Raw genomic sequence first — 14,213 nt, 5'->3', positions numbered from 1 at the left:
GGCCAGGGAACTATGGGAAAGCAGATGGAACTGAGCTGGGCCTAAATTTTAAAAAGAAAAGAAAAAAAAAAAGAGAGATTTTAGCTTGGCCTTGACTGATCAACTTATTTCAGCAAATTTTTACTGAGAGGATACCTTCTTAGGCATTGAGTTTGGTGCTTGGGATGCAAAGATGCATAATTATTTTTGCTGTTGAGTTCAAACTTTAATGAGGGCCTATTCTGCTTAGAGGACAGGGGAATAATTGGCATGGCCAAAGTAAAGAGTATGTGTTGTCAAAGTACATTATATGGGCTCAACTTGGAAGGAACCTCAAAATTCAGGTAGCAGAGTTTAGACCTTTTCTATAGACAACATAAAATCATTAGGGAAGTATAAACCATCCCATGTTTGGATCAGAAGACTTAATATTGTTAAAATGGCGATGATCTCCAAATCAATCTACAGATGCAGTGCAACACCTATCAAAATCCCATTTGGCTCTTTTTGTAGAAATTGATCCTAAAATTCATATGGAAAGGGAAGGAACCCAAATTGGCCAAAACAATCTTGAAAAAGAAAAATAAAGTTGAAAGACTTCCTGATTTCAAGACTTACTATAAAGCAACAATAATCAAAACAGTGATTACTAACAATTGGGTAACTAGTTAATTGTCCAATACTAGCATAAGGATAGACATATAGACCAAAGAAACAGAACTGAGTGTACAGAAATAAACCTTGTGTTTATGGTCAATTGAGTTTTGACAAGGGCCAAGAAAATTCAATAGATAAAGCATAGTCTTTTCATTAAATGGTGCTGAGACAACTGGATATCCAAATGCAAAAGAATGAAGTTGGACCCTTGCCTCATACCATACTCAGAAATTAAGTCAAAAAGATCAGAGACCTAAGGTAAGAGCTAAAACTATAAAACTCAGAAGATGCAAATTGACTAAGAGGTTGGGGGAAAAAAGGAAAAGAAAACTCAGAAGAAAACATTGGCATAAATTTTATAACCTTGGGTTAGGCTAAATGGTTTCTTAGATATGACACCAAAAATACAGGTGACAAACGAAAAAAATACATAATTGGACTTCAATAAAACTAAAGACTTTTGTGGTTAAAAAGAAATCAAGAAAGTGAAAAAAAATCCATAAAATGGGGAAAAAACATTTGCAAATCATAAATCTAATAAATGACTTGTATCCAGAATGTATAAAGAACTCTTACAACTAGTAATTATAAGCCAAATAACTTGATTTAAAATTGGGCAAAGGATTTAAATAGACATTTATTCAAAGAAGGTATGCAGATGACTACCAAGAACATGAAAAGGTGTTCAACATCATAGGTCATTAAGGAAATGTTAATCAAAATCACAACCAGATATTACTTCATACCCACTAGGATGGCTAGAATAAAAAAGACAGACAATAGCAAGTGTTGGTGAGGTTGTGGAGCAACTGGAATGCTGTCCAACGCTGATGGGAATGGTGGGTGAGAGAGGAGGAGAGAGGAGGAAGGAAAGTTCTTTCCTGCCTGGATCTGTGCTAAGATAGCATGGTGCCCTTTAAGCTGAATTCTCCTCTCAGGGTGTGTCCGGCATGATAATTTTGAGGACCCCCTCCTTCCCATCCCTGTGGTCTCTTGCCTGCAGTTCCCACACCAGGCAAGTGCATTCTATTCTGGTGGCCCACACTCTCTCCTCAGCTCCTTAAGATCCGTGTTCTATCTCCAGCTTCTCCTCTGCTGAGAGCTATCCATCCTTCTGGATAGTCACGCTGGACACCATCTCAGATGACCCCTGCAGCGCTCTCACACAAACATCACCTGAGCAAACTCTGCCATGAATACAGACACCAACCTAGAAGTAAGTATCCTTGGTTTTGCAGCCAGCCACAGTTCACTTCTCCTCAGCCCCAACATATGCCTAATTTTGTTAGGAATGTGCTGAGAATGTGTTAAATCTCCAGTACAAGGAACTCATATCGAGTCCCTCTCACCAGGCTTCAACGAGCAGCTTTCTCCCCAAATCTCCTCTAATCTCTAACAATCTGACTCAATGTGGCTGAGTTGTCTCATTGGTTCTCAGATATCTATTTCAAAATTTATCATGGTCAGTCTGACAACTCACTTTGGAATATAATATCTGTTGTCTTCTTGTCTCAACCAAAACTGAGCTAAGAAGTGTCCCATTTTGAACATATATAAATTTTTTATGCTATTGGCAGCACACAGTTTTATAGTTTGCATTTTTCACCTAAAATATCTTCTATACTATTATATAATATTATTAGCATTTTAAAATCATGTGTTAATCTGATAGGTGAAAATAAACATCTGGTTCTCCAAAGATGTAAAAATGGCTAATAAACACATGAAAAGATGCTCAACATCATTTGTCATTAAGCAAATACAATTAAAACCAATGCGAATACCACTTCACACTCACTATGATGGCTAGAATTTAAAAAATGGAAAATAACAAGTTTTGGCAAGGATGTGGAGAAATTAGAACTCTGCACATTGATGGTAGGAATATAAATGGTGCAGCCATGGTAGAAAAGATTTTGGCAGCTCCTCAAAAAAGTAAATATAGAATTACCATAGGACCAAGCAGTTCCACTCCTAGGTACATACCCAAAAGAATTCAAACAAATACAGGTACATGCGTATAACCAGCAATACTATTTGTAACAGCTAAAAGATGGAAACAGCCCAAACAGCCATCAACAGATGAATGGAGAAACAAACTGTGCCCTATCATAGAATGGAATATTATTCAGCCATAAAAACGAATGAAGTACTGATACATCTACAATGTGGATGAGCCTCAAAAATATTATGCTAAGTAAAAGAAGCTAACACAAAAGATCATATGTTATATGATTCCATTTCTTTGCAATATCCAGGATAGATAAGTCCATAAGAGACAGAACACAGATTGGTGGTTGCTAGGGGCTAGAGTGAAGGGAAAATGGGGAAAAACTGCTTAATGGGTATAAAGTTTTCTTATACAACAAAAAATTTAAATAAAACCAAAAATTTTACAAGTCTCTCTTCCTGTACTGACTTCTGATGTCTTCTTTGTCATATATAGTGTACACTTGTACCCTTAGCATTTAAAGATTTAAATATTCGCAATTTTGACAATTTGAGTGACCCAAAACACCATAAATGTAATATCATAAATTGAAAAATAACTTAAAAGTATACTTTATGCAAAACTAATACGGCATTTTTCTAAGTACTGATTTAAATTACAAAACATGGGAACAAGCCACCTAGCACCTACATTTCAATGAAACATGGTTTTTCACTCATCAGAAAGTATTTTATGGGGGGAATTTATGTGCTATAGATGCTCCTCAGGTGATTCTCTCACTCACAAGAATATTTTGTGGGAATCTGAAGTTCATTGTTAGGAAAAGTTGCTCTACTTCTATTGGCCTCTGTAATTATAGAAAGGATTATGCCATTTATTGTTTTTGGAGATAACCTATCAAGCATTCATTTGGATTCTATCTAAAAACCATATGGGTTGTCCCAGATTCAGCCAACTTCTCTTTAGGGCCTGTGGGGAGTGAGGGAATGAGGCCAAGCCTGCCTGATATAGGACTTTTCCTGTATTTCCCTCCAGAGGATATTTGTGGAGCTTGAATAGGCAGCATGGACCCTCAGCGAGCTGCTCACGTGCCCTCAGGACTCAGCGCCCAGCAGTGTTGACAGCTGATGGCTCACAAGTGCGTCCTTCCGGAGGGCCTGCCCTTGGCTAGCTGTGGCTATCATGTCCAAAGCGATGCTTCCACCTGTGGGAGGGTGGTGTTCACATCCAATGACTGGTTCATGCCCGGTCCCCTCACCTAGATCTGGGACCTCTCCGAACTGCTCTTGGTGGCAGCCCTGAGAGTGTGATGCTCAGAGCTCCCTTCAAGAGAACCCGCCGTGAGGAGCGCATTTAAGCTTTGGGTTCTATTGCAGTTGACGCCGAGGTCACACTCTCCCCGGTGTGCTCCCAACCCAATGACAAAGCACAGTGTGCGTGGTGAGGGGTATTAAGGGTGGGCCGTTGAGGCCCGATGCAGGACTCCCAACCGGCCAACTCTGCACCCGGCTCCCGCTGCCGGCCGAGCCTTTCTGAAAGACGCACCGCTCGGAAGCTCTTCAGGGTAAACCGACGCCTTCTCTCTCCCTTCCTAGGTGTCAGGCCGGAAGCTTCCTCCCACACTACTTCCTCTCTCCTTTATCCTTCACAGGCATGTCCCCCAGTAAACTCCCTCTTGTCATTTGCTTGTGGGGCCCTGAACTCCCCCCGCCCTGGCTTCAGGCTTGCCGGTGGCGGGCCTCCTCTCCCTGCACACGCGTGCGGTCGCACTTCCTCACTCCAGCTCAGAGTTTGCACCCAGGGAACTCAGCCTGGGACAGGGGCTGACATTATGGTCCCTGCAAAAGAATGTCTTTCATTCAAAATAACAAATTGACATTGTGAAGCAGAATACTTTTGGAGGCAAAAGAAGATCAAAGGCTCATATGGCTGGAGTAATATTTCCAATCTTCTGATGAAGCCAGTGGAGATAGGGTCTACCTGTGCATTATTCATGCATGGGATCGTTCCTGCCCAGGAAAGTAGGATTTCTGTGACACATCACTGGCTCACGTCCTCAGGAATGTTCCTACCTGATGCACGAGACGCTCCAATCAGCCTTGCTCGAATCAGCCCCTCTCTCTCTTTGTTTCTTATTAATTTAATCTTTCCTCGAAAAACTTCCAAGTGATACTCTAGTTTTTCTTTCAAATCATCTGGAAAAATATCCAACATTTGACAATTTATAAATTGCAACTATGGAAATTTGAAACAATTTACCATAATTATGATTGGTTCCTAAAAGCCATGCTATTCCACAGAAATGCGAACTTTCTTTCTTTCTTTTTTTGAGACAGGGTCTCACTCTGTTGCCCAGGCTAGAGTGCAGTGGTATCATCATAGCTCACTGCACCCTCAAACTCCTAGGGTCAAGCAATCCTCCTGCTTCAGCCTCCTGAGTAGTTGGCACTATAGGCACATGTCACCATGCCTGGTTAATTTTTCTCTTTTTTGTAGAGACTGGTCTCATTCTTGTTCAGGCTGGTCTCGAATTCCTGAGTTCAAGCAATCCTCCTGCCTGGGCCTCCCAGGGTGCTAGGATTACAGGCATGAGCCACTGCGCCCAGCCAGAAGTTCTAACTTTAAAAGACAATTTTATCCTATGCAAAGGAGAGAAAGAAAGGTGATTCACCATCAAACTCAACTGTAAATACTTTTCTGTGCTTCTAGTGAAATACTTCTATTTTAATAAATCACTATTAAAGTTTTAATAGAAAAAACACAAGTTATAGAGCTTTGGTGCAATCTGACTCCCACTAACTGTACTAATTGTACTATAACCAACCATGGTTCTAACTTTGTAGTAACTCTTAGGCAAGTTATCAAATAGCTCGAGCCTTAGTTTCCTCAGTGCTGAGAAGGGATGGGTGCCGTGTTCCTGGCAGCATTCCAGTGAGAGGAAGAAATACTTCACCCAGCACAGAGCCTGGTACCTAACAGTCACTCAGTGTCTGCAGGTTAATATAATGATGACAAAGGAGCCTGGCACCAGGTGAGATGGAGGCAGGTGCCTCAGAAGTCTAAACTCTTCAGTCCCAGGCAATGGGATGAGGAGGCTGCAATCAGTGGAGCAGGTTCATGGTAGTTTTGGCAGAAGGAGGGATCTCCTTCCTGGTCTTTAGAAAGAGGCAACGACACAGCAGCACAGCTACACCTGCAGGGTGGGGCAGCATCTCAGTCAGATGTCTGCAAGCACCTCACTAGCATCCAGGGCATGGGGGACTCTGAGCCAGGCCTTGGGGGAGGTAAAGGCAGTAATTGCTGGCATGAAGTGGAGGGCTTGGGCTTTTCAGAAGATGGTCTTGCTGTTGGCTTGCAGTCAAGAGGGGCCAAGACTATGGGAAAAGTGGATGGCAGCTGGTCACTCAGAAGGGACAGTTCCCTGGGCCCCTAGACCTGCTCCTCCCAGCTGAGGAAGTCTATCAACAGTGCCTACGCAAATCAGCTGGGAAAGACAGGCCTCAGTTCAAGAAATTGTCCTACAACCTCTGATGAAGGCATTGTGAGTTAAAGGCAGGAATGTGTTAGTCCTGAGCTCCATCAGAACATAGAACACCCTGCTTCCTGCGTTTGAGGAGCTGCTGGGCAAAGGCTAAGATCAAGGAGGAGGAGCAGAGGTGTCCGGTCTGGCAGCACACCTATATCTTGGCCATCCGCAGCTTCCCTTTCGTCTCTTATGAAGGTGGCCACTATGCATAAGAAGGTGTGAGCAGATCAGCAGGTGTTATGGACTGAATGCTTGTGTCCCCCCAAATTCATATGTTGGAATCTGATCCCCAATATGATGGTATTTGGAGGTGGGCCCTTGGGAGCGCGATTAGGTCATGAGAATGTAGCTCTTGTGAATGGGATTAGGGCCTTTAAAAGAAGATGCCAGCGAGCTAGCTTGCTGTCTTTCCTTGATATGAGGACACTGCAAAAAAGATTATGGCTGTCAACCAGGAATAGGGCTCACACCAAGGACTCGGCCCTCCTGGCACCCTGATCTCAGACTTCCAACTTCCAGAACTGTGAAAAATAAATGTTTGTTGTTTAAACCACCCAGTTTGTGGTATTTTGTTATAGCGGCCAAGCTGACTAACTCATGGTGTGGTCCTAAAAGGCCAGGGGAAGTGTCATTTCTAGAACTGCATCCCCATGGCAGGATCCTTGTACTTCTGGGTGAGAAGTTAGAACTCCACACTCGGCAGGTCATCCCACCCTGTCCCCTGCTTGTGGCTTTCCTGGTGACTTCTTGCCCACTAAGTTGCCAAACACATTGCTGAGTGCTCCTGAGCAGCCGAGGCAGCAAGGGTGACTTGAGCAGCAGGAGGCCAGGACATCCCCACACGCCTTCCACGCAGGAGACTGGAAATAAACAGTTCTGTGCCCTGAGGTTGGTGACTGCCATAGAGCTGGCACAACATGCAGTAGGTGCCCAGCCAGTTTCTACGCTTCCAAACGAAGTTGACAGTAACCCAGTCACACTCGGGAATTGCCAGAGGCTCTTCCCTGGAGGTGAGCCTCTTGGGGTGTCTTCTTTTATTCCCCACCTGTTCTTCTTCCTACTGCCTCTCCTCACCTTTTTCCTTCCCAATTCATAGTGGGTCAGATTTACAGTGGATCGGATAGACTTTTAGGCCTGAAATGTACCCAATATTGACACCATTGCTTTGGTACTCCTGGCTCGCCTATGGTTTGTACTCAGCCATAAAGTAGACAACTAATTTCAAATTTCAAATGTAGTTAAGGAAATTTTGTGCTAGTATCACAATTCTTTAAAACCAGTAAGCATGGAGGAAGAAGCACTTAACTGCAGTTGGTCTGATTAGAATTCTTTCATGTAAAGTTCCTGGATCATGTCATTTCCCCACATTAAGCCCTTAATAGCTGCCTGTATTCTCAAGATAAAATTCAAACAGTGCCCTTCATGAGCAGTTCCCTTTTAATAACCCTGGTTTTACACCCACCCCTTCAGCTCTATACTCATGCATAAACTACATAAAACACACCACTATCCCAAACTCGCCGTGTTTTCTGTTACCTCTGGGCCTTTCCAATGCTGTTTGCTTTACCTAAAACACCTTTTCCTTCCTCCCTACCCTGATAGTTCCAAATCATCCTTCAGTCTCAGTTAAGATGTCACTTCCTACTGAAGTGATCTCTAAAGCTGAGGTTGCTGCCCTCTGTTTACCTTGTGCAAGCTCTAACTCCCCCCTCGCCCCTCCCACATGAGCCCAAGCACCACAAGGACAGGGACCAGGTCCAACATATCCGTCAGTGCCCCAGGAGCCCCTAGCGTAGTGCCTGCCTCAACACCCTCCAAAAATATTCTTCATATAAAATACTCAAGCGCCGTCAGGGAGAGCACTACCTTCAAAGTAGATTAGATAATCAGTGTTCTATCTTACCAAATTCACTCATGTCATCTACCAAAATAATTTCTTCAAGGAAATTGTGTGGACTGAGATTCACAACACTGTATAATGTCCGAAGCAAGGTATTAAATTCTTCATTATGGAAGCAGATGATGACACTGGCACTAGGTAGACGGACTGAGTAACGCTTTTGACGACACCTACAGGCATAAATGATAGGAAGAGAATGAGCCATTTAAAAGCCTTGGATATTTTAGGGTCTCAGTCAAACCCTTGTTCCTATGTCATCTTTTTTCCTCTTTACTCCTTCCATGGATGATTGTGATAACAAGGTAACAAGACATCTAAAAATACAAAAATTTCTTTAACTTATGCTATTCTAATATTATCTGAATCATTTCCCTCTTCTGAATGCCAGTAATAATTGCTCTTTCCTGAGACTCTCTTTGGTAATCTTAGTTATATTTTCAACATAGTATATACACAAATTATATCCATATTTTAGTCTCTATTATAAAAATGAATTATTAGACTCATACACATGGAAAGGTTCACATTAACTTTACTGTACCCCCCTTCAAAGAAAACTCGCTGTGCTCCATTCTTATATTTACGGAGTCTGTTGCAACACAAAAGGGTAGCAGATACGGTGTAATTGGATTTCTTCCAAGTACTTGACAAAAATGTTTTATTATTTTTTTGCATACACGAAAGAACAATAGAAGCTGAATTCTAGTAACATTAGTCATCAACTGTTATTTACAGTTTGGATTGTTATATTATTTGGTTGTATTTTGAAATATTTTGGTTGTAAATTTCAGAAACCTACTAGAGCTAACTTAAACAAAAGAAAGGGAGGTATATTGTAAGGTGACCCGAATGTCTCACAGGACCTAGTTACAGGAATGCAGCTGGAGCCTCAAAGAGCTATTGGAAAGAGACGCTTGAGTGACAGCTGGACACTCTCTGCATCTCTGCTCTTATCTTCACATCTGGGAATGATATAATGATAATAATAATAGCAACATCAACCTACCTCACAGGGTTGTGAGGGTTCAATGAATTAGCATGTGTGTGATGCTCAGAATAGGGCCTGGCATATAGAAGTATTAATATGCAAGGCTCACTATGATTATTATTCTCTCTCTGCAACTGGGCTAGTTTTCACTTCTTTAACTCCACAGAGTGGTAAACGTGCTTGATATCAGCATATCTTATAGTCCAGCACCCAAGGAGAAACTGATAGGATTTTCTCTTTCCCAAGACCAAAAATTTACAGGAAAAAATTCATTGGCCCAGGAGCCCATCCCTGGGCTCAACAACTGGGGCTAAAAAGTGGAGTCAAAATATAAAATCATTGTTCCCACTGCAATCATGTGAAAAGGGGAGTGTTTCCCGGAAAGCACCAGAAAAGGAATGCTGGGAAGGCAATCCGACAGGAATCCTGGACAGTACCTTCAGGGTATGCATGAGTAGAAGTCACTATGAAAGGAGAGGGCCTTGTCCTGGCCAACATCTTTATCTCAGACTAGATGAAGATACAGAAGGCATGCCTACTAAGCGGAAGCTGACTATGTGAGATATAGAACTAGGAAAAGACCAGAATGGGAGTGAGGGGTACACGTGATATCCTGCACATGGGTCTGCAACATTCAGCGGGAACATATGGCTGTGCAGAAACACGTGGAAAAGTAAATGAAAGGCTCAAATTCCAGTAAGATCATTGAGTTATGAGAAAGGAAATGGTAGAGGGAGAGAGGGAGAGAGAATATGATGGTGCTAGGCTGAAGAGTGGAAAGAGAATACCAAGAATGAGAGAGGTAGGGGTGGTTCAGGGTGACTTGTGCTGCTTTTAACACATCTCTAAAATTCAGTCCTAATTTTAAGAAAACTAGAAATAAATGGAGTCCCTTCTCTTTGATGAAGGTGGCAGAGCCTAAAATCATGCCACATGAGGACTCTTCAGACCTCCAAGAGAGCCTGATTGTGTGGGACTTTCTAAATTCATCAATAAATGTTGCTGTGGTATTTCTTTTTTTTTTTTTTTTTTTTTTTTGAGACAGTCTCACTCTGCTGCCCGGGCTAGAGTGCCGTGGCGTCAGCCTAGCTCACAGCAACCTCAAACTCTGGGGCTCACGCAATCCTACTGCCTCAGCCTCCCAAGTAGCTTGGACTACAGGCATGTGCCACCATGCCTGGCTAATTTTTTTCTATATATTTTTAGTTGTCCAGCTAATTTCTTTCTATTTTTTCAGTAGAGATGGGGTCTCCCTCTTGCTCAGGCTGGTCTTGAACTCCTGAGCTCAAACGATCCGCCCGTCTCAGCCTCCCAGAGTGCTAGGATTGCAGGCGTGAGCCACCGCGCCCGGCCCGCTGTGGTATTTCTATCTAGAAAAACTTTTCCAACTTAAATGAGTGATTTTTAAGAGTAAAAATAAGTTGGACAAGGCCTAGGTTGGGTCATCCTCAGTGAGCCGATCTATTCTTTGCTGATCATATAAATTAACAATACTATAATACAAAGCAGGACTGTTATGGGTTGAATGGCATCCTCCAAAATTCATACAGTGAAGTCCTAAGCCCCAGTATCTCAGAATGTGACCTTATTTTAAGACAGGGTCTTTAAAGAGGTAATCAAGTTAAAATGAGGTCATTAGGATGGGCCCTAGTCCAGTTTGACTGGTGTTCTTATAAAAGGGGGAACTCTGGACACAGAGACAGATTCGCAAAAAGGGGAGGTGATCTGAAGAGACACAGGGAGCAAGCAGATGGCCATCTATAAGCCAAGGACAGAGTCTGGAACAGATCCTTCCTTTACAGCCCCCAGAAGGAACAAACCCTACCAACACCTTGATTTCAGGCTTCTGGTCTCCAAAACTATGAGAGAATAAATTTTTGTTGTTTAAGCCACAAAGTTTAACCATAAACTTTGTTACAATAGCCCTATCAAACCAATATAAGGATATACAACTTTAACATGCATAAATATCACCTGGGGTTCTTGCTAGATGCATATTTTAATTAAGTAGCTCTGGGGTGGGGCCCGGGGTTCTAGGTGGCTAACAAGGTCCCAGGGGCTGCTGGTCCTCAGGCCACACTGAGTGAGAAGGGCCACCATTTACAATGGGCAGGGCCACCATTACAATGACAACCTTCATATTGTTTTCCATGTGGCTATACTAACTTAAATTCCCACCGTGTAAAAGTGGTCCCCTTTCTCTACATCCTTGTCAGCATCTAGTGTTTGGTAGCATAATAGGGTGACTCTGGTTAACAGTAATTTATTGTGTAGTTTAAAATAATTAAAGGAGTGTATTTGGAATGTTCCTAACACAAAGAAATGATAAATGTTTGAGGTGATGGATATCCCAATGACCCTGATTTGATCATTACACTTTGTATTATGTCTTTGTATCAAAATAGCATATGTACCCCATAAATATGTACAACTGGTATGTACCCATAAAAATTAAAAATAAAAAAACTAAAAAGAAATAAAAAGAAGTCTCAAATAAATAAAATCATAAATTAAAGAGACATAACAATTGATACCAACGAAACACAAAGGATCATAAAAAACTACTATAGACAATTATATACTGACAAATTGGATAGCCTAGAAGAAATGGGTAAATTCCTAGAAACATACAAGCTACCAAGACTGAATCATTAAGAAACTGAAAATCTGAAGAGACCAATAATGAGTAAGGAGATTGAATCAGTAATAAACATATCCCATCAAAAAGAAAAGTCCAGGACTGGATGACTTCACTGCTGAATTCTATCAAAAATTTAAAGAAGAACTAACATCAATTCTCCTCAAACTTTTCCAAAAAAATGAATAGGAGAGAATACTTCCAAACTCATTTTATGAAGCCAGCATTACCCTGATACAAAAACCAGACAAGGACACTACAGGAGAAGAAAATTATAGGCCAATATCCTTGAGGAACACAGATGCAAACATCCTCAAGAAAATACTAGCAAACCAAATTCAACAGCACATTAAAAGGATCATTCACCATGATAGAGTAGAATTTCTCCCTGGGATGCAAGAGTGATTCAACGTGACCAAATCAATAAATATGGAACACCACACTCAGAGAATGAAGGACAAAAACCACATCATCATCTCAATAGATGCAGAAAAAAACATTTGACAAAATTCAACATCATTTTGTGATTAAAAATCCTTAACAAATTAGGTATAAAAGGAATGTACTGCAACACAATAAAGGCCATATATGACAAACCCACAGCTAACATCATGATCAATGGCAAAAAGTTGAAAGCTTTTCCTCTAAGAAAAGGAAAAGACCAGATGCCTATTCTTGCCACTTCTGTTGGACATAGTACTGGAATTCCTAGCCAGAGAAATTAGGCAAGAGGAAAAAATAAAAGGCATTCAAATCAGAAAAGAAGAAGTTAAGTTGTCTCTGTTTGCAGATGACATGATCTTCTATATAGAGAACCCTATACACTCCACAAAAAACTGTTAGAGCTAATAAACAAATTAGGTTATGTTATAGGATATAAAGCCAACATAAAATATCAGTAGTTTTTCTATACACTAACAACAAACTATCAGAAAAAAAAATCAAGAAAACAATTCCACTTACAACAGCTAAAAAAAAAAAAAAAAAAAAAATCTTAGGAAAAAATTTAACCAAGGAGGTAAAAGATCTGTACACTGACAACTATAAAACATTGATGAAAGAAATCGAAGAAGACGCAAATGAAAAGATACCATATGTTCATGGATTAGAAGATTTAATATTGTTTAAATGTCCATACTACCCAAAGTGATCTACATATTCAATGCAATTTCTATCAAAATTCCAATGTCATTCTTCAGATAAATAGAAAAAACTATCCTAAAATTCATATAGAACCACAAAAGACCCCAAATACCCAAAGCAACCTTGAGCAAAATGAACAAAGCCAAAGGCATCACACCACCTGATATCAAAATCTGCTGCAACCCTATAGTATTAATAGCAACCAAAATAGCATAGTACTGTCAATGCTGTGTGTGGAAACAAAAAGAAAAAATATTTTTTAAAACTCCCGGCATAGTACTGGCATAAAAACATGCACATAGACCGATGGAACAGATAGAGAGGCCAGAAATAAATCCATGCATTTATGGTCAATTGATTCTCAATGCCAAGAACATATTATGGAGAAATGACGTCTCTTGGGAATGGTACTGGGAGAACTGGGTATCCACATGCGTAAGAATGAAATTAGACCCTCATCTTACAACATATACAAAAATCAACTGAAATTGATTTAAAATTTAAACATAAGACTTACAACTGTAAAACTATTACAAGAACACATAAGGGAAAAACTCCATGACATTGGTATGGGCAATGATTTTTTTCGATATGACCCCAAAAGCACAGGCAACAAAAGCAAAAATAGACAAATAGGATTGCATCAAATTAAAAAGCTTTTGCACAGCAAAGGAAACAATCAACAAAGTGAAGAGACAACCTATGGAATGGGAGAAAATATTTGCAAACCATGCATCTAACAAAAGGTTAATACCCAAAATATATAAGGAACTCAAACAACTCAATAGTAAGAAAATAAACAACCTGATCAAAAAATCAGCAAAGGACCTGAATAGACATTTTTCAAAAGAAAACATACAAATGGCCAATAGGTACATGAAAAAATGATCACCATCACTAATCATCAGGGAAATGCAAATTAAAACAATGAGATACCACCTCACATCTGTTAGAATGGCTACTATCAAAACGACAAAAGATAACAAGTTTGTCAAGTTGTGGAGAAAAGGGAATCATTGCACACTGTTGGTGGGAATATAAATTAATACAGCCATTATGAAAAACAGTATGACCCAGCAATCCCACTTCTAGGTATCTATCCAAAGGATATGAACTCAGTATGCTGAAGAGATATCTGCACTCTCACATTCATTGCAGCATTTTTCACAATAGCCAATATATGGAATCAACCTAAGTGTCCATCAGTGGCTGAGGGATAAAGAAAATGTAGTACATGTACACAATGAAATACTATTCAGCCTTAAAAAAAGAAGGAAATCTTGTCATTTGCAATAACATGGGTGAACCTGAAGGACATTATGTTAAGTGAAATAAGCCAGGCACAGAAAGACAAATACCACATGATCTTACTCATTGTGAAACCTAAAATAACAACATATTGTATACTTGAAAATTGCTAAGAGAGTAGAT

The 14,213-nt window shown here is 40.5% G+C and overlaps 1 protein-coding gene across 1 annotated transcript in view; it reads right to left on the bottom strand.

Annotated features, from left to right (window-relative positions):
- Nucleotides 1–14,213, bottom strand: part of GALNTL5 (polypeptide N-acetylgalactosaminyltransferase like 5) — a 41,577-nt gene that overhangs the window by 18,694 nt on the left and 8,670 nt on the right. Inside the window, exons 3-4 of the mRNA XM_069462028.1 lie at nucleotides 8,017–8,183; nucleotides 4,660–4,782 (exon numbers count right to left, since the gene is read on the bottom strand). Of these exons, the coding sequence (XP_069318129.1) occupies nucleotides 4,660–4,782; nucleotides 8,017–8,183 (290 nt within the window). The remainder of the gene's footprint in view (nucleotides 1–4,659; nucleotides 4,783–8,016; nucleotides 8,184–14,213) is intronic.

The sequence above is a fragment of the Eulemur rufifrons genome, chromosome 29 (genome assembly GCF_041146395.1).
Source record: "Eulemur rufifrons isolate Redbay chromosome 29, OSU_ERuf_1, whole genome shotgun sequence".
In the NCBI taxonomy this organism is placed as follows: Eukaryota; Metazoa; Chordata; class Mammalia; order Primates; family Lemuridae; genus Eulemur; species Eulemur rufifrons.
Note: the sequence above shows the minus strand (reverse complement) of the source record. Positions and strands in the feature narration are given on the sequence as shown.